We start from the raw sequence: 18,657 nt of genomic DNA on the forward strand, positions 1-18,657 counted from the left end.
GTAAAAAAGTTAAATGGATAAAAATGACAATTTAAAGGTCCACAGAATTGTTTGAAAAATTCGAGAACAATTTCTTGTAACTCCTCCTTAAATAAGCGAGTTTCAATAATCGCACCTGCCATCTATCGGATTCAAAAATAACTATTAGGATGGTACTTGTCACGACAAAGGGAAATTAAGGAAGCCTTAGCTAACGTGACTGACGTCACCAAGGTCACGTTAAGGTATGACGTACCACCCTCATCCGTTTTTTCGTCTAACTGCGCTTGTGTCAGATATTATTGAAACTCGCTTATTAGTTCCATTGTATTAATATTGTATAGGTTTTGAGTTAAGGAAATATAGCGCCATCTGCCTTAATATCCGTCAACTAAATATGTGAAGAAATGGCAGATGACTTTTGAATTTTCGGTTGAACTTTCAGCCGTTGCGCAGAGATAATTTTGAACAAGCAGACAGCTTTCATATATTCAATTTGTTGGCGAAGCCTATAACGTATATAGCCTTTTTTAAATTGAATTTCTAATTGTAATCAAGAAGTAAGAACTATGAAAATTTATATGCTGGCAGTTGACAAGTGCCCTCTAGTGTCTAAATTTTCAAATAGTTAATTGTAGAGTCTCTAAATTATAATTTATTATTATTATTTAGATTAATAAATAATATAATTTTTTTAATTATAAATTATAGTATTTCAGGGGGGCTATTCTGTAAACATTCGAACAGGAATTCGATTTCGATACCCTATACCATGTCGAGATCGACTTCGACAATTTGCATTGATTTATGCTAATTCGAAATATTTACCGAATACCATTCGTCGAGATCTCGAAGTTCGAAATCTAGTTTTCGATCGAAAATTGGATTTCGAATATTTACAGAATAGACCCCCTGTCCGTGAATGTAAATTAAAAAATTACCTTACCATTTTTGAATCTTCAATCATAGTGGGGGGGGGGGGGAATATTCCACTTTTGCATTTTCCAGATGGCGCTGTAGGCAGATTTGTAGGGCGTTTCCATTGTGAGATCATGGCAGCAAGGGACAATGATATCGTATATAGTTCTTAGTAGCTTCTACGCGTTCTTGTTTTAAGTTATATTTTTGCTTTTTTTAAATTTGGCTTCATTTACCTTACGTAACTAGAGTATCGCGTTTTGTCTTCGTTTATGACCATGCAGTAAAATTGGGGACTTGGAGTGTGAAAGACAAGATTAGGATTACAATTAACGACACGCAGCTGGGCTATAAAAATATTTTGCAAGCCTTCTTACTTGACCACCCATCGCGCCTGGTTGCTGACCCATTGTAACCCCGTCAAAATATTTGGAGACGTTTTATGGCGTAAAAGGGGGAAGCTGTGATTTTGCTTTATTGTTTGAAAACAGTATCCAGAAAAACTTTTTACAGGATAGTTTTCTCCAACGGATCTAAGTTTGCCGTGCTCCAGCAGGGTGGTGCAGATAAATTTCCAGCCCTGGTGAGCAAATTATGTCGTCATGGGCTCTTCTAACTAAAGCTTCCAAGGAGGTGGGCCCTAAGAAGCATGCTTGTGGGCCCTTATCGAGGGCCCCCCCCCCCCTGGGATTTTACTCCCGTGCCTCCGCAATATAAATAAACCAAATTTAAACCATCTTTTATCAACGGGCCCTTGGGATTTTACCAACCTGCCCCCGGAATATAAACAAACCAAATCTAAACAAACTTTTACAACGGAACCTGATGATTTAGCCCCCCTTGTCTCCCCCCGCAATGTAGACAAACCAAATTTAAAAAAACTTTTATTGACGGGCCCCTGGGATTTTATCCACCTGCCCCCACAATAGTTGATTTTATAAATGTCTTTACACTTGCCCAACTTGTTGAAATGTTGCCCTGGAATAGTTCAGCCAATGCCTAAGAATGAGTTCATAAGCTCTTTAGTGGGAGGCAACATTTCAACAAGATGGCCAAGGTTATTTTATAAAAAGAACTATAGGCGCTTAAAGGGAATATAACCTCAGGTATTTGGTGTGGAACACCAACGCTTGCAGCTCTGGCCGCTCTTGCCTTTGGCTTTAAAAATGTTTGGCGCCACTGTACAGGGACATTTGAAAAATTGAAGGGGTCTTCCGTAAAGATTGCTTTGCAGGTTATATTCCCTTTAAAGGGAATATAACCTGCAAAGCAATCTTCTCTTCTAACTTAACTTATCGTATATACCATTCTCCACCACACTCCCCCCTTTTCGGCTTTCCGTTGCTATGCAACGCGTTTTGAAATTTTTAATGTTTAGGCTTAGTTTCTCTTTTCGATATAACAGTCGCCAGTCAGATTTCCCGCACGGTACTGATGAGTTCCTAATAGAACGAAACCGGTCTACCGTTGGAATTTCTGGCTATTTTATTTAGTTTTTTATGAAGTTTATTACTCGAAGATCTATTTGATCCGAGATTCGCTCGAAGACCTATCGGTACGAGTTATTAGTAAGTTTTTTAATTTCTTCAAATTTGTTTAGGATTTAGATATATTATCCCTTTTAATTATGGACTAATCTACTTCATCATTCAAATCTAAACCATCTTATTATCACGGTTAATATTTGATACGGTTTTTCAGCCGAGCGTAAAAATATAGGTGTACCGAGCCAATAACAGTAACGAATTAAAACTACCAGATAAACGAGTCCAATTACAATTTAAGATTTCGCAAACTATTTTAATCAGCCCAAATTATCGGATGTAGAATTAATTTTAACGCGACATTTCAAACAGAAAATCGAAAGGGCCCGTTTTGCTATACGGGTTATTGGGACAATTCAGTGGACGCGTGAACGAAGAATTCACACAAAGGAGCTCGGCCATTAAGAAATCGAATATAACAAGTTTCTTTCTATACATCGTTCGATACTGTCCCCTGCAGATAGATAATTACGACATTAGATATTATAAAAACCGTTAAGGAAATAATTCTGAGCCTAAATCCTTTTTTGCGAGCCGCCCCGCGGGGGTACTCCTAATTAAGAATATGATTAAAAAAATTGTTGAGAATTACAGCACGGATTGAAATAATTGTTGAGATATTTCTAAATACCAGTACGGTACAAATTTCTCGAATATTTACCCCTAAAAAATAAGTATTAATATATAAAAATGTGTCGAAAATTAAACAAAGGTAATTTTATGAAATTATAATAACATAAGTAACGTAATATTACTAATAAATATGACACTTAGCAAATATTATGACCGAACTGAATTTCATAGTTTTTGACGCTGTCAATGTTTATTTTAGCACAGAGCCCCCTAGTGTCTAAGGATGCGCAAATATTTCGACTACTGCCCAGGACGATAATATACTACTCAGTTCGGTTGCTAGTCCAATTCAGAGTTAGATGACAGTGTCAGTGTCGGAAAAAGTTCGGTAAGAAAATTAGCATTAAAAACAATAGGAAGTGTCATACTTACTAATAATACGTTACTTATGGCTATATGTATATGGAAAAATGTGTCGAAAATTATGAAAAGGAGCGAGCTTATTGGTCATTAAAATAGTAATGGCATAAGTTACATAATATTATTAATAAGTATGACAATTAGAAAAAATTATCGGGGAATTGAGTTTCATATTTATTGAGCAATCAATGTTTAGTTAGGCACAGAGCCCCCTAGTGTCTAAATATGCATAAACCAAAATAAACTACTGCCAAGGACGATAACATACTACTCAATTCGGTTACTAGTCTAAGTCGAATCTTGTCAAAAGTGTCAGTGTCGAAAAAAATATTCAGTAAAACAATTGCTATTAAAACAATAGTACGTGTCATACTTACTATTAATACGGAACTTATGGATACATGTATAATAAAAATATGTGCCGTTAATTTTGAAATGGGGCGATCTTATTGGTCATTAAAATATTAACAGTTACGAAGATAATGCATCATTGAATGATGTGGCCTGATTTCAATAACATATATCGGCTTCATCTTTACCTTAGGCTAATAAACATTCTAAATAATTAAATGACTTTGCTTCGAGTAAAATTACAGTAGATGAAATGAGTACGTTCTTTAACTTCGAAATATATAAAAGATAATATTTAATTACAGTAATTAAACGAAGAGATAACGATCTCTTTTATTCATTCGCGAGTTTAATTAAAGTTTGGGTAGCTTCAATGCCTTCGGTGAACACCCTCGCCTCGGTTATAAGTCCCCCTTGTGGCATTGGGAAGGTTAAGCGAAGCCCCTTTGAAGGTATAACGGAAACTTGGGAATGCTTTAATATCATTGCTAAGTTAACTCGACGAAACATTTACAAAGCGTCCCGTCCACAACGTCGACTGTTGAACCATTGTATTATTTTGCAAACTTTCCCCGCTAGGGTGCGCGTGAATAACCTCCGGGGGTTTCGTAAAATTTTTAAAGGCAGAGATAATATTCTTTATTTCTCTGAATTCGGGGGTGTGACTTGGTTGAAGGAATCTTGCAAGAATAATAAGATACTGTCACAAAAGGACGTTTTGTTAGCACAGACGGAGGAACGTCTTGATTGTTGACAAAAGAATCTATAATCTTCAAGGGTCGCCGAAGTCGGGCCCCTTAAAGTGGATGCCGATCTCTCGCTATTTAAATAACAAATCTTGGACATTCAATTTTGTTGCTTGTAAAGTAGTAAAGTTAATCAATTAATTTAACCAACTAGTTAACTGACTATTTGATTAATTCATAGTGCAACGCTTGGGTTTTTTAAGCCACGCCAAATGTATGTATATATTTATATCTATTGTTTGTACATATTACATTTCTCGGTGTCTTGACGTGATGGGTCTCAGACCTTTTGTTAAGCAAATAAAGAATTAAAGAACAGTAGAAAGCTAGTCCCTCTAAAGATTTCGCTGTCCACTTTTCAAAAATTGTCCATAAATAGCGCATTTTTTACAACGGTGTCGCCATCTTCAGTTAATGTTAATGTAAAGGGATAAGAATATAGCTTTAAACAATTCAGCCGTAAGTATAGATCATGGAGGAGGCGAAAGGAAAGAAGGCGCTAAATCCGACAGCGTAGTGCCAGTTCGAGGCGGGGAAAAAAAGGGGGGAAAGTCGAGGTAGACTTTTTAAAGAATTCAAACCCTAACCGGTAGATCGCGCCATGATCGCGCTGCCTGTGCTAGAATGTATGAATAGATAAAAGTCTACCTCGGCATACCCCCCGTTTCTACATCCCCCTTTACGCGATTTCTGAAGAGGAACGTCAGTGCTTAGCTCAATTAGAACTATCAATACCACTCCAGCAAGGGCTATTCCTCTATGCATAGATATATGAAATAATATAGATTCACAATTCAACGAGAGGCCAACACGGAAGTGACAGCTAGCAGACAATGGCTAAATTCCGGGGGTTGAACGTATAAGCGCCCTCTATCGGTGATCTTACCGGGAAAAACAATAATTAGTATTTTTTTCGCGAATCTCTGGCGTTAAAAGTTCAAAATTAAATTAAAAGTTTTTTATGACATAAAATTAAAATTTAAGTCACGAGAAAGTAATATCCAAGTAAAGTGAATCTTATAATTCATAAATATAGGTAACAATAATAATTTAAATTACTTTTTTCTAAGGTTTAAAGGCAGTGGCGGACTGGCCATAGAGTGAACCTGCCCGATGGCAGGTGGGCCCCACGGACCGTTCATGAAGTGGGCCCCTCAAACATGATAGCGTTATGGTTGTTAAAGCTGGGGCCCTTTGTCTTCTGGCAGCCCAAAATATTAGACCCAGTCCGCCACTGTTTAAAGGGAATATAACCTCAGGTATTTGGTGTGGAGCACCAACGTTTGCAGCTCAGGCCGCTCTTGCCTTTGGCTTTAAAAATGTTTGGCGCCACTGAACAGGTATATTTAAAAAAATTGAAGGGGTCTTCCATAAATATTGCTTTGCAGGTTATATTCCCTTTAATAACTCTGCTTTAAAGTAAGTGTCGGCTCGACGTGAAGCAGCTCTTTTTTCAACAGATGTCGCTAGCATCGATATAAAAACAAGATAGTCAAGCTACATTTTGACCCAAAAGGCGGGCACTTATAGGTACCCCTCGCGTTGATTTGCTCGTTTGTAAATTGATCAATAACATAAATTACAGTAATTTTAAACAATATATTTTATATGGGATATATAATTTAGGTTAAAGTCCACTAAAGAAAGTATAATAGCGGTCTAAATATAATACCAGGGCTGTCTCTTCTACAGCCCTGATAATACTCTACAATGACTTACTGACGACGGTATCATTTGGCTATTTTAAACTTTAGCTTCCTTTGCCATAACTAGATGGCACCACGCTCTCCAGTAAAGTCATTTTTTTCGAAAAATCGGATAGATTCATGGCCATCTCTAATAAAGGGGCCTTTTCATAATACAAGTGGCAATGATAGAGCCGACAGTTGCTTTAATAGACTTGAGACAAAATTTCCTTATGAGAACGTGACTTGGAAAATTTTATTTGAAACAGCTGGGCAAACAATTGTGACTATTGGAATAATATCAGTTTGGAATATTTTGCCTGATCGCTTGGCTCTCCATTTCCATATTCTTATCTTTGGCTATTTTGTAAGCCTGACTTTGCCAAACAAATGAATAACTTTCTTGATCAAACTTAAACGGTGATGTTCGATTCCCACTTCCGCATCAAACATATGCTCATGGAGTTCTGGAATAATATCCACGCTCACTATTTTCCTCCAAACAGCAAGTTCAATGGCCAATGATATCTTATTGCGTGACCTTGTAATTGTTACATTTTGCCGGATGCATGACTCTGTAAAGTAGCAAATATCATGGATGATTTTTGATGGTCTATGCAAGACCTACCCGAAAGGATCTGTGATCAAAATTTAACGATAATATGTCACCAGTTTTTTTCTGGGGTCTTGTGTTCAACTTGGTGTGTTTTCTTAATAAAAAATAAAAAATTGTTATTTAGCTACTAAAATTGTTTTCATTTCTTAAAACCCTAAGTTGGAATAGCATTTTTAAGTACGACCCGTATACCACTTTGTATTTCCATTTATAGAAAATGCTCACTACAAATGAAATCGTGATTAAATGGTGTCCAGTTTTCTCTGTCGTATTTCGCGTAACTTTTTTTAATATAAATTTGGGTTCCCGATAGATGGAGCTTTTTCGTGGCAGACCCCGAAATCGGTTTTCTGCTGGCCGTCGTTTCCGTGTTCTTACATGGACACTGTATCTCCATGGTTTTTACCACGGGTCAGGGTTGAACATAAGGCACTAATCACGGCATTTGACTACTAAAATAAATGCTCTGACTACTAAAATTAATTGAAATCTGGGGGCTCCCTAGTCAAATAAAGGCTTTAAAAGTCGCTTGATGACTTAGGCCTAAGGTGGTGCCTTGGGTATTAGCCTAGCTGATTATAACTCTGAATTTGACTAGTGAAAAATGTACCTAAATATTCATAAATAATGGCGAATATGGCCAAAAGTGGATATTAAAACAATGGCGTTATCATAAATTCATCATTTTATTTAAAAAAAAAAATGTGACCGACTAGTCATGTAACTCGAGTGATAATAAATTCCTATTATATTATGACGGGTAAAGCAAAATGTTGGCTGTCCTTATAGTTTTTATATCCCCACCAGTCAGTTACTTCTAAAATAAATTAAGATAGAAGGCTTACTTGTCAGGCTGACGGGTAGCGTAAGGTATACACTCTTTTTCGCAGGGCGCGTCCATCTTTAGTTTCCCCCTTTAACCCCCATTCTCCATACCCTCCGCCCAAAGACCCAAGCCTGGACTCCCCGTACGTAGGTAATGGCGAACGCGTGGGGGGCATACAAGAGAGGGGGGGAAAAGCGCAAAAAAGAGTGTATACTATTTCATATATCTACGGTCTTAGAAAAGCGCTTTTTAAAACGGTGTCGCTATCTTCAATTAATGACAAGTCGGCCCAGGCCGCAAGCCCATACACCCTAAGTAGACACAGGTAGGCAAACTAATACAAAAACTGTTGAAGCTACGTGTTTTCTTATCGTTTGATATATAAGTTGCCATCCTAAGTTAAAGAGTGACCACCGCCCACCCTCAGGATACCCGGGTGGGCAAACCAATACAAAAGCTGTTGAGGCCATGTGATTTCCGATCGTTAGATAGACGGAAAGTATCAAAGGTGAAATAGGTAAGCAAAACACGACGAACATAATTCTTTTTAATTATTGAAATTAGTGGAAATATGATTTAAAGAAATTCTTAAACTGGGAATCAAATGTGAAATTTATACCAAACATTTGGGTAGTTTAGGCACCAAAAGTCATGTAATTTCGCAAATTCATAAAGTGCGCGTCAAAGAGTTCTATCGAATGAGACCAACTTGGTTTTTTTCGGTCACTCTCCCGTTAAGGGGGTTTTACGGAGGGGGCGGAAATTAACGGCACTGCGTGCGCCTCAAAGAGTTCTATCGAATGAGACCAACTTGGTTTTTTCGGTCACTCTCCCGTTAAGGTGGTTGGTAGGAGGTGGCAGAAATTAACGGCACTGCGTGCGCCTCAAAGAGTTCTACCGAATGAGACCAACTTGGTTTTTTTTTCGGTCACTCTCCCGTTAAGGGGGTTTTACGGAGGGGGCGGAAATTAATGCACTGCGTGCGCCTCAAAGAGTTCTATCGAATGAGACCAACTTGGTTTTTTCGGTCACTCTCCCGTTAAGGGGGTTTTACGGAGGGGGCGGAATTTAACGGCACTGCGTGCGCCTCAAAGAGTTCTATCGAATGAGACCAACTTGGTTTTTTTCGGTCACTCTCCCGTTAAGGGGGTTTTACGGAGGGGGCGGAATTTAACGGCACTGCGTGCGCCTCAAAGAGTTCTATCGAATGAGACCAACTTGGTTTTTTCGGTCACTCTCCCGTTAAGGGGGTTTTACGGAGGGGGCGGAATTTAACGGCACTGCGTGCGCCTCAAAGAGTTCTATCGAATGAGACCAACTTGGTTTTTTCGGTCACTCTCCCGTTAAGGTGGTTGGTAGGAGGTGGCAGAAATTAACGGCACTGCGTGCGCCTCAAAGAGTTCTATCGAATGAGACCAACTTGGTTTTTTTTTCGGTCACTCTCCCGTTAAGGGGGTTTTACGGAGGGGGCGGAAATTAATGCACTGCGTGCGCCTCAAAGAGTTCTATCGAATGAGACCAACTTGGTTTTTTCGGTCACTCTCCCGTTAAGGGGGTTTTACGGAGGGGGCGGAAATTAACGGCACTGCGTGCGCCTCAAAGAGTTCTATCGAATGAGACCAACTTTTTTTTTTCGGTCACTCTCCCGTTAAGGGGTTTTACGGAGGGGGCGGAAATTAACGGCACTGCGTGCGCCTCAAAGAGTTCTATCGAATGAGACCAACTTGGTTTTTTCGGTCACTCTCCCGTTAAGGGGGTTTTACGGAGGGGGCGGAAATTAACGGCACTGCGTGCGCGTCAAAGAGTTCTATCGAATGAGACCAACTTGGTTTTTTAGGTCACTCTCCCGTTAAGGGGGTTTTACGGAGGGGGCGGAAATTAACGGCACTGCGTGCGCCTCAAAGAGTTCTATCGAATGAGACCAACTTGGTTTTTTCCGGTCACTCTCCCGTTAAGGGGGTTTTACGGAGGGGGCGGAAATTAACGGCACTGCGTGCGCGTCAAAGAGTTCTATCGAATGAGACCAACTTGGTTTTTTTCGGTCACTCTCCCGTTAAGGGGGTTTTACGGAGGGGGTGGAAATTAACGGCACTGCGTGCGCCTCAAAGAGTTCTATCGAATGAGACCAACTTGGCTTTTTTCGGTCACTCTCCCGTTAAGGGGGTTTTACGGAGGGGGTGGCAATTAACGGCACTGCGTGTGGGGCCGGAATATCTCTGGACGAGCTATACTCTTTTTTTTGGAAATTTGCTGGGCGCGTTCATCTTGAGTTTACCCCCTTTAACCCCCCTTCTCCATATCCTGGGACCAAAGACCCGAGCCTAGACCCCCCCACCGGTGGTTCCAGGTAATGGCCGACTAGCGGGCGGCCAAAAGAGGGGTCGAAAAAACCGCGAAAAAGAGTGATTACGCGGCCAGCAGCTATCTGGGTTCGAATCCCGACGTCGCCAATAATGTAAATTAAATCAATTATTTTTCGCAGCTCCATCTACCGTGTAGTCGCTTTCCACGACGCCGACGCCAAATAAACACACAACACTTAACGACATTCCGTCCATAGCAATAGTCCCACTTCGATATATATATCTCCATGTGGAACTAAAAATGGATAAGAGACCTTAAATAAGCGCTTCGTAAGGCGAGAGCTTTTTAAAACGGTGTCGCCATCTTCAGTTAATTTATGAGTATAACATTAAACAAGCGCGTCGTAACGTGGCAAAACGAGTTCTAATCACGAACGATTTTCAAATTACAGGAGACACTTGAAAACAAAAACTGCAAATAAGCAAGTTTCGGTGTGCTTTTATTAAACTACAATAAATTACCGGTACAGAACGATTCAAAGAACCCGATTTTTCGTAATTTTTGTTTTTGTACATACCAAAGTTACAAATTGCACAAAAGTTTTTTCGTCAGTCGTAGCTTATATTTTGTTATCCACAACGACTAAAATTTTACGTACAAAGGCAAACCCCCGTAAAAAAAGTCTACTAAAAAACATGAAATGACTCCATTCTTTATACTAAATAATTAAAAACAACACACTCACTCACTTTTATATGTATAAAAAATTCATCAAACTAGAGATGTCGAAATAAAAACGTTTCTTACGTAATTTTTTCTTTCGATTTCATTAAAAAACCTGTTTTGAAAAACTCTGGAATAATTGGTACACTAAGTTTTTAACAATTAAAAATTCCAACAGATCCAACTATCCCCAATTTTTTTTTCACAGCTTCCGCTAAAATAACTTTCCCCCCAAATATTACACAAACAAAATAGTTCAGTGGTTTCAAATATATATTAAAGGGGTATTTCCTATTTCTTAGTTATTGTTTTACTTCAATTTAGTTTTTTTTAGTGTTGCTCTATTTTTCAAATTTTTGTTTCATTTTTTTGACACGTGCTCCAAGCTTGTTCCAATAAATATCAAAATTGCAATGGGTTTCTATAATTTTTTAAAATCCAATTTCTTGAAAATAAGTTCTTATTTATATATTTTTTTTCTTCAGTTGAAAAAAATCTTTTTGCAAAACTGTTTTTTTTACGATGGCAGAGGTTTATAGTTTCGTAATATTGTATGAACACTACAAATTTACTTAAAATTATGGCTAAAAGTATGAAAAGTACAATAACTAGGAAAATGTTCGGTACCGATATGTTGTACAATTTATAAGTTTTACCAAAAGATTTCTTAAACTGAGGAAAAAATAGCGTAAACTATCTTTGGTGTAAAAATTATACAAAATAGAAAAAAATGCAACTAATATTTTTTTATCACTATTAAGATGGCTGTTTTTTGTTTTATACAAAGATTTGCCTCTGCACTAGCTCTTCAACCAGTTATAAAAAACAAATCAAATAATTTAAGGGAGGATTTTAAAAAACCACCACACACTAAAAAACTCTGTTCACAAAAATATAATTCAAGGTTTTCTTCTTGCCATGTAAACTAACTATAATACTGGATGGGAGATTACTAAATAATAACCCCGCAAAAAAATAATTTCAAATAAGTTAATTATACAATAAAAGATATTTTTCAGAGTTATATCACCAGTATCGTTACAATTTCATATTTTTTTTACAAAATAATTTAATAAAAAGCTTTTTTGGTTTAGAAATATTTTAATGCTACAAAACAGTTTATTTTTCGAAAAATGTATTTATAATATATGGTATAAGGTAATTAACTATTTACTTTTTTTTTACAATGTTGGGATAAGTGGGGGATGGGGATAGTAAAAAATTAGGGTATCTTTTTTTCATTTAGCAAAAACTTGGGTGTAACAACTTAACATGTGCTGTTAGGTTGGTATCATTCAAAACTGCAGAGTGTGACAAATATTATTGTCATTACTTTAAATATTTTTTTCACCTTTGATAATTAAAAAGGGCTCAAACTCAACAGTATTTCATTTCGAAATAATTTTGTATTTTGACGTGTTTTTTATTTTTATCCAATTCAAGTTTTTCCTAATTTTGGTTTGACTCAAATTGCCTCACTATAATATTTTTACACAAGCTCCCTAAATATTGCACTTCCGAAAAGGCTGTACTATAGGTGCCTTTTATATTTTTTTTGTTACCAATCCTTACATAATTTTTATGTCCTCTTATGATTTGAAAATTATTTCCTATCAATTTTCAACGCTGCTTTACGAGCACAACTTACAACTAGCAAAATATACTTGAAAAACCATGACAATTTTTTGTAGGTCGCAATTTGTTTGTTTAAATATTTATAAGAGGAATTTTGTTTTCTATACAATAGTTTTTTCGCAACAAATCTTTTTATTTTGTCAATTGAAAATTAGACTGTATTTTCTTTTTTTTTATTTAAGGAAAGGGCGGCTTATTTAGGTGAAAAAAATTCAGCAAAACATTTTTTTTTCAATTGAATTGTACAATGTAGCACCATAAAATTAATTTAATTTCCTATTTTTTTTTCAATTTAGTGATAACGCGAAATTGGTGCTTTTTCTCATTATTTTATTTTTCCCCTAAGTTTGTTTAAAAAATGTTTTGCTGTTTTATGTCCATAACGTAAAAAGTAACCAAGAAAAATTATTTTCACGTGCACACATTCAGTCCCCACCAGAAAATTTACTACAACAGTCAGAAAATACAAAAATGTGAAACGTTATAAATCTTGAGAAAATTTAACATTACTTACAAAGGCTTATTAAAAGATATATTTTCATTTAGTGTTTTTTTTAGCTTCTAGTACAATAAAAAATTTTTAAAAGCTCACTCTCACAGGCCCAAATTGTTTCCTTTTCCAATTTTTTTCACGTTAAATGTATTTTTTTTAAATTACTTTTAACGATTCAAATTCATGACCAATTTTAACCCTCTTACGTTTATTTCAATTAGGGTGTAAAATTAAGCGAATTTAAAAGCTGGGCAATTTAGAGCTTTCCACATGTTTACTCTTTTTTTTTAAATTTCATTTATATCAGTCAGTTAAAAAAAACATCACCCAAACTATGTATTGATACTGGGTTATAATTTGTAAAAATCAAATTGTTTAAAAATTATTTCACGGGGTTTTTAATCGTGATAAGGTCTTAAATATTGGGAGATATAGATTGAATTTATCACAATTTTTGGCCAAACTACATATTTTTTACCGAAAAATGTTTATTAAAATTTTTTATAATGTGGCTTTTGTTTTAATCTGCGCGTTAAAATGTTCGACTAAAAACACACTCATTAAAAAACATCGACCAGCACAATTGAACTAACCTAACAACATCCAAGGCTCAAACGACGAGCTTATATAAAGGCAGGATCATTTCATTACTGGATCTCTAAATGAATTAGTGATCAGTTTTTGTTAATTTGGCACCGAAAAGAAATTTTTTTTTTGTAATTTCCAAATAGCTGCTTAAGCTATACAATGTGCAGCTATATACCATCTTTAGATGTAACATTCACTTTTTGCGTATAAAATGTTTTTTACCTCGCGGTTTTTTAGCTTATAAAAAAACATTTTTGTATTCTTAGAAAAAGGAAAAATTGTTGGGAAATAGTAAATGAAAGTGTACAAAAATATACTGAGCAATTTGAAAATGCAGCTATAATTGGCTGCCTGATATGTGCTGGAAAATTTGACGTTATAAAAACTCTTTCATATCATCTAAGGCAGACATTGTTTTCATCTATTAAAATATTTTGGTATGAATATTTTAATAAAAAGTTTTTCGGCTTTGTACGGTGAATGGCAAAAAATTTTAAAATACCAAAGGTTTTTATCACTAGATTAAGTCTGAAATGTCAAAGTTTGGCCAAATATGGTGATAAATTTCAGTTCATTCTCTCTCGCCTTATCAGCGTTATAATTATAATAATTTTTTTATATAAATTAAGACCTACAGCTTTTTACGGTAATTTATACATATTTATTATTTTTTTTTACAACTGCGATAAAAATAATTTTTTTTTAGCCTTTACAATTTTTAAAAAACAGTTTGATTTTTGTAAATTTTCTACTGTACAATTTTTACGAGAAATTTATTAATTAAGCTTGGAAGAAGGAAAGTTAGGGAAAAATATTTTTTATATATTTATAGGAAACGTTTCAAAAATTTAAAATCAGGGGAAAAATCTAGTTTTCTCTAAGTAGATATCCCAATGAGTTTTTTTAAAAAAATGCTAATTAAAAAATGAGCCAAAATTTTCCTAGGTTGACAGGTTTTGACCATTCGCACTCTGTTACCATTAAAATACGAGACCTAAAATTAGCATTTATAGCTACGCGTAAATATTGAAAATTTATCCTTAAATAAAAGAAAATCTATAAAGTTTAAAGTTTCCTTAGAAAAGATTTCATTTGGGAGTTTGAGAGATTTATTTCTTATATCCAAGATTTGTTATAATCACAAAGATTTGTTTTATTTTGTCAGGGTCCATTTTTTTACTTTTTTTAAAATATTGCATAAAATGCTAAATAGGGTGGTGAAATTTTTAAACTTTTTGTATTTTCTTCGCATTATATTGTACTCAAAGTCGCGGCGAAAACCCCTAGCATACATGTATTAATTTTTCGGCAATTCGTGAGGAACCGCATTTGTTTAGTATTTTAAACCCCTTTTTCATTAAATACAAAAAAATGGCACGAAAGAGTGTACAAAAATGGTGTACTAGGTGAAAAACGTGACACCATGGAAGTTAGAAAAAATTTTTGTCCCTTATGTCTACAAAAAACTAGTATTTTTAAATCACACTTTTTTCTCTTTTTTTTGCTAAGGGTGGTTGTATTATTTTTTTAAGACTCGAAAAAATCTCAAGAAAGTCTTTGTATTGTATTTTACCTTATTATTTTACAAGACAAATTTATCATCAGTTTTTTTTAATATTCTGACTAGACCACTTTCCGCACTCATTTTTGTAAAATACAATAAACTTGATTGATTGTCCCTACCCCTAAAAATATAAAACACAATTTAATGTGTCAGTGTAGTTTTTTTTTTTAAAGATTTTGTATTTTTTTTCACTTCAATAAATAAATAAAGCTAGCAATGGTTTTAGTGTTACATTACATTAGGTATTTATAATACACCTCTTATTGGGGAATTATATTTATACATAACGTCAATACGTTTTCGAAAAATGTGTGGTAATCACTTGGCTATCATATAGTTAACAACAGTTTTATTTCAATACTAGAAATACGGTATACTATAAGGATTTTTTTCTATATAACACAGCTTTTTTTGTTATTTTGAGGTGCACATTTTTTTGGTTTAAAATAAAAATGAAAATTATGGGAAAAGGTGAAAATTATCTGACAATCGTATTGGTAACGACGGTCTAACCCCGAAAAAACTGCTTGTTTTTTATATTTTTATTCAAAATACGAACAATTTCCAAAAGACATAAGGAGAAATGTTTGAGGGGTGTGGTGGATTCACACATTTTGAATAGTCTTACTTTTTTCATTATATAATAGAGAGATAGAGGGTTTTTTTTTTGTTTTTTAGAGAGATAGATTGATAGAGTGCTAGTAGCATTTTTAATTTAATCACAACAATTTTATATTTACTGTCCTACAGCACTCACAACTGCGAAATATATAGAGAAGAAAAGTTTGATAATTTTTTGTTTTCATTTTACGATTAAGCTATATTTATTTATTTATTCGCTTTGCCTTGAATTGCATTATTTATTATCAAAGGGTTATTTTTGTCTCGTATTTCTTTTTCATCTTGATCGCAATCAGCTAAGGTATCTGATTTTAGGGATACATATAATTCTACACGCTGATTTTAATAATAGCGTGATAGTCTTAAAGAAAGACATCTCCAAAGAGTTTTATATATTATACCATTGTTGTATAGGGGTTTATTTTGAACTGTTTTTGGAAATAGCTTGTAACTAAATAATACAGTAAGAGCGTGCTTAAGACACTTTTTCGTACAGATCTTAAAAATAATTATTTTTTCCTATAACAAATCTATCACGAAGTATTATGGGACTAGAAGGTAAGAGATTTCTTAAAAAGTCTGAAGACTTATGTTTTATATTTTATAGAGACCCTATAAGGATTTAACCTATCCATATAGATTGCGGAGGTTAGTATAGATTTACTGAAAACTGACTTTTTGGTAATTTGGCTAGCAAATTTTTTGTTCATTTCACCAAACAATATAGAAAAAGTTTTGCAAAGGATTTTTTGAGAAAAAAATTTAAAACAGAAGCTTCTAAAAATATTTGAAAATTAGGGACTAGATAACGCGAGAAGAATGAATCTACATTCTTATTTTTGTACCACTCAAATTTTCGAATAAATAATATAAATTAGGTTCAAATTTCCGCTTAAAATAGGAATTTATAAATTGTAAAAAATACAAATTGACTAGCTAAAAACCAAAATTAAAAACAATAACTAAAACAAACACTTCATCAAGAAAAAAATGAAGCTTCCGTCCTTAAATTTTCATCTTTTCTTATTGTTTAGAAAATAAATTATTTTTGGTATTAAATGGGTTACGTAACGAAAAAAGGGTGATATTTTTTCCGTGTCTTTTACTTTTTTTGGCAAGGAACTCCTTTATGGCAAATGGTATCGCAAATAGTTTTTAAAACGTATACCTCATCAGGTTTTTTTTACAATTTATTTTTTTGGTCATGAATATATTCATGTTTTCTTATATGAAAGACTAAGTATTTCTTTTTTCACTTTTACGGAGATATTAAAAAAGTATGACCATGTAAAAATAACTATCGCACGCGACAGTTGACGGGATAACTAACAAAAAATAAAATGAAACAAAATAATATAAAATAAAATAGATTAAGAAATAAGGGAAAAAAACCAGAACCCATTAAAAACATATTGAAAAAGAATAACTGTAGTGCGACGCTAGTATTACTCTTTAATAACTAGCGGCCCTTAGGTAACCAGAGTCGATGGTTATTAGTTATATTTGGTATAGGAACGGGGTTTTACAACTAAAATATGAATTATTTAATTCGAATAGTTGAATGGGAGAGACCGGTACGTATTAGGGACAACACTGACTAAAGGGTTATGACTTTTTTGTATATATTTAAGGCTATAAAAATTACACTTAATATTAGTGTCTTTTTAAAACAATACACTTTGAAAAAACACCGGTTTACGTTTCGTATCAAAAATTAAAAAAGCTAACAAACTTTTTTTGGTAATTAAAGGACTTTTATAAAAAAAACCAAGGGTATCTTACTAAAAAAATTACCCCTGGTAAGTAATAATAAAAAATGATTGGTAAAGTGCAATTTTTTTTTGTCTCTGAGGGGAGCTACTTTGGGGCTAATTTTTAAAATGGGGCGGGAAGGGCGGTAGCGCTGGAAGTTTCAAATCTCAAGATTTTCACTTACCAATATTATTGCTTCAAGGCGTGAGGGGGGCACTAAATAGGGGGAAAGAGAATTACGTAGAAAATTGTATATCAAGAGAAATTGAAATATCAAGAACTCTTTTCATTTTGGTAAAAATATTGACAAATATTTAAAAACTATAAAATCCGGGATATTTTATATTTTCCTTTTCCGAAACGTGTTAAGAACAGAGATATTAATAATTAAAAGGGGTTAGGGCATTATATTTCCTAGCTTTTGTAGTTATAGAAGTGCGTTATTATATTTCTTAACTATATGGAAAATGTGTTTTAAATTTTTTTGACTAGCAAACTTTATCCAAAGTTTATAATATTTTCAAAGCTTTTCTGATGAACATTGTTTTTTTTTTGGTTAAGACTAGTTATAACTTTTGTGGCATTTAGTTTTTGCAAAGGACTCAGAATGGTAAAAAAATTGACTAAAACTAAAAAATTTTAAAACAAAAAATACATTATATAAAAGGGTTTTTGAAAATAAACCAACTAAAAAAACTGGAGATTTAAATTCTCCACCTCGTAAATGCAAACTTAAAAAAAAAGTGTCATTCCGCAGGAAAAAATATATATAAGTTCTTGACTTTTTTCTAAATACAAACAAAATAAATAAGTTAAGGGGGTACTCCGTTAATATTTTGACTATAAAGAGCGCGTGGGGGGTTTTAATATCATACCAGGGCTAGAGAAGTTTAAATATTTTACTCTCTCACCAAACCCCTTTTTTTCTTCAAATTCTTTGCTTTGAATTTTCAAAGAAGCAGTTTTCGCGAGTTTTACAAACTACTATATTTTTTTACCTATTTTTTAATCCTTTATAGACTAATAATATATTAATTTCTCTATTTAATTTAAGAATGATCTAACACCAACGAAATGGTAGAGCTCTCGGTCGATCCGCTCCCTCCTTGACTAAAGGTTTGTGGAACTCCCGACCAGGTCGAGAGTGGATGGTCGCCCAGCAGTGCTCGCAGTAATATTGCAAACATGTCACATTGGCGCAGAAGAAAGGCGCGAATTTTCCACCGCATCGAGCGCCTTGACACTCGTCACACATCTGGTCATCCAAAACGTATGGTTTGACCTCCACCTTCATCATTGATTGATTCGCAAGATCAAGA

The 18,657-nt window shown here is 34.4% G+C and overlaps 1 protein-coding gene across 2 annotated transcripts in view; it reads right to left on the minus strand.

The window, feature by feature from the left end:
- Positions 1 to 11,410: 11,410 nt before the first annotated feature.
- orb2 (cytoplasmic polyadenylation element-binding protein orb2) overlaps positions 11,411 to 18,657 on the minus strand; it is a 127,996-nt gene continuing 120,749 nt past the window's right edge. For both annotated transcript variants that reach the window (XM_090181318.1, XM_090181319.1), the window contains one exon: positions 11,411 to 18,626. In XM_090181318.1, the coding sequence (XP_090037444.1) occupies positions 18,399 to 18,626 (228 nt within the window). In that variant the 3' untranslated portion in view covers positions 11,411 to 18,398. The remainder of the gene's footprint in view (positions 18,627 to 18,657) is intronic.

This window comes from Leiobunum rupestre, chromosome 7 (genome assembly GCF_980474605.1).
Source record: "Leiobunum rupestre chromosome 7, qqLeiRupe1.1.hap1, whole genome shotgun sequence".
NCBI classification, from domain to species: domain Eukaryota; kingdom Metazoa; phylum Arthropoda; class Arachnida; order Opiliones; family Sclerosomatidae; genus Leiobunum; species Leiobunum rupestre.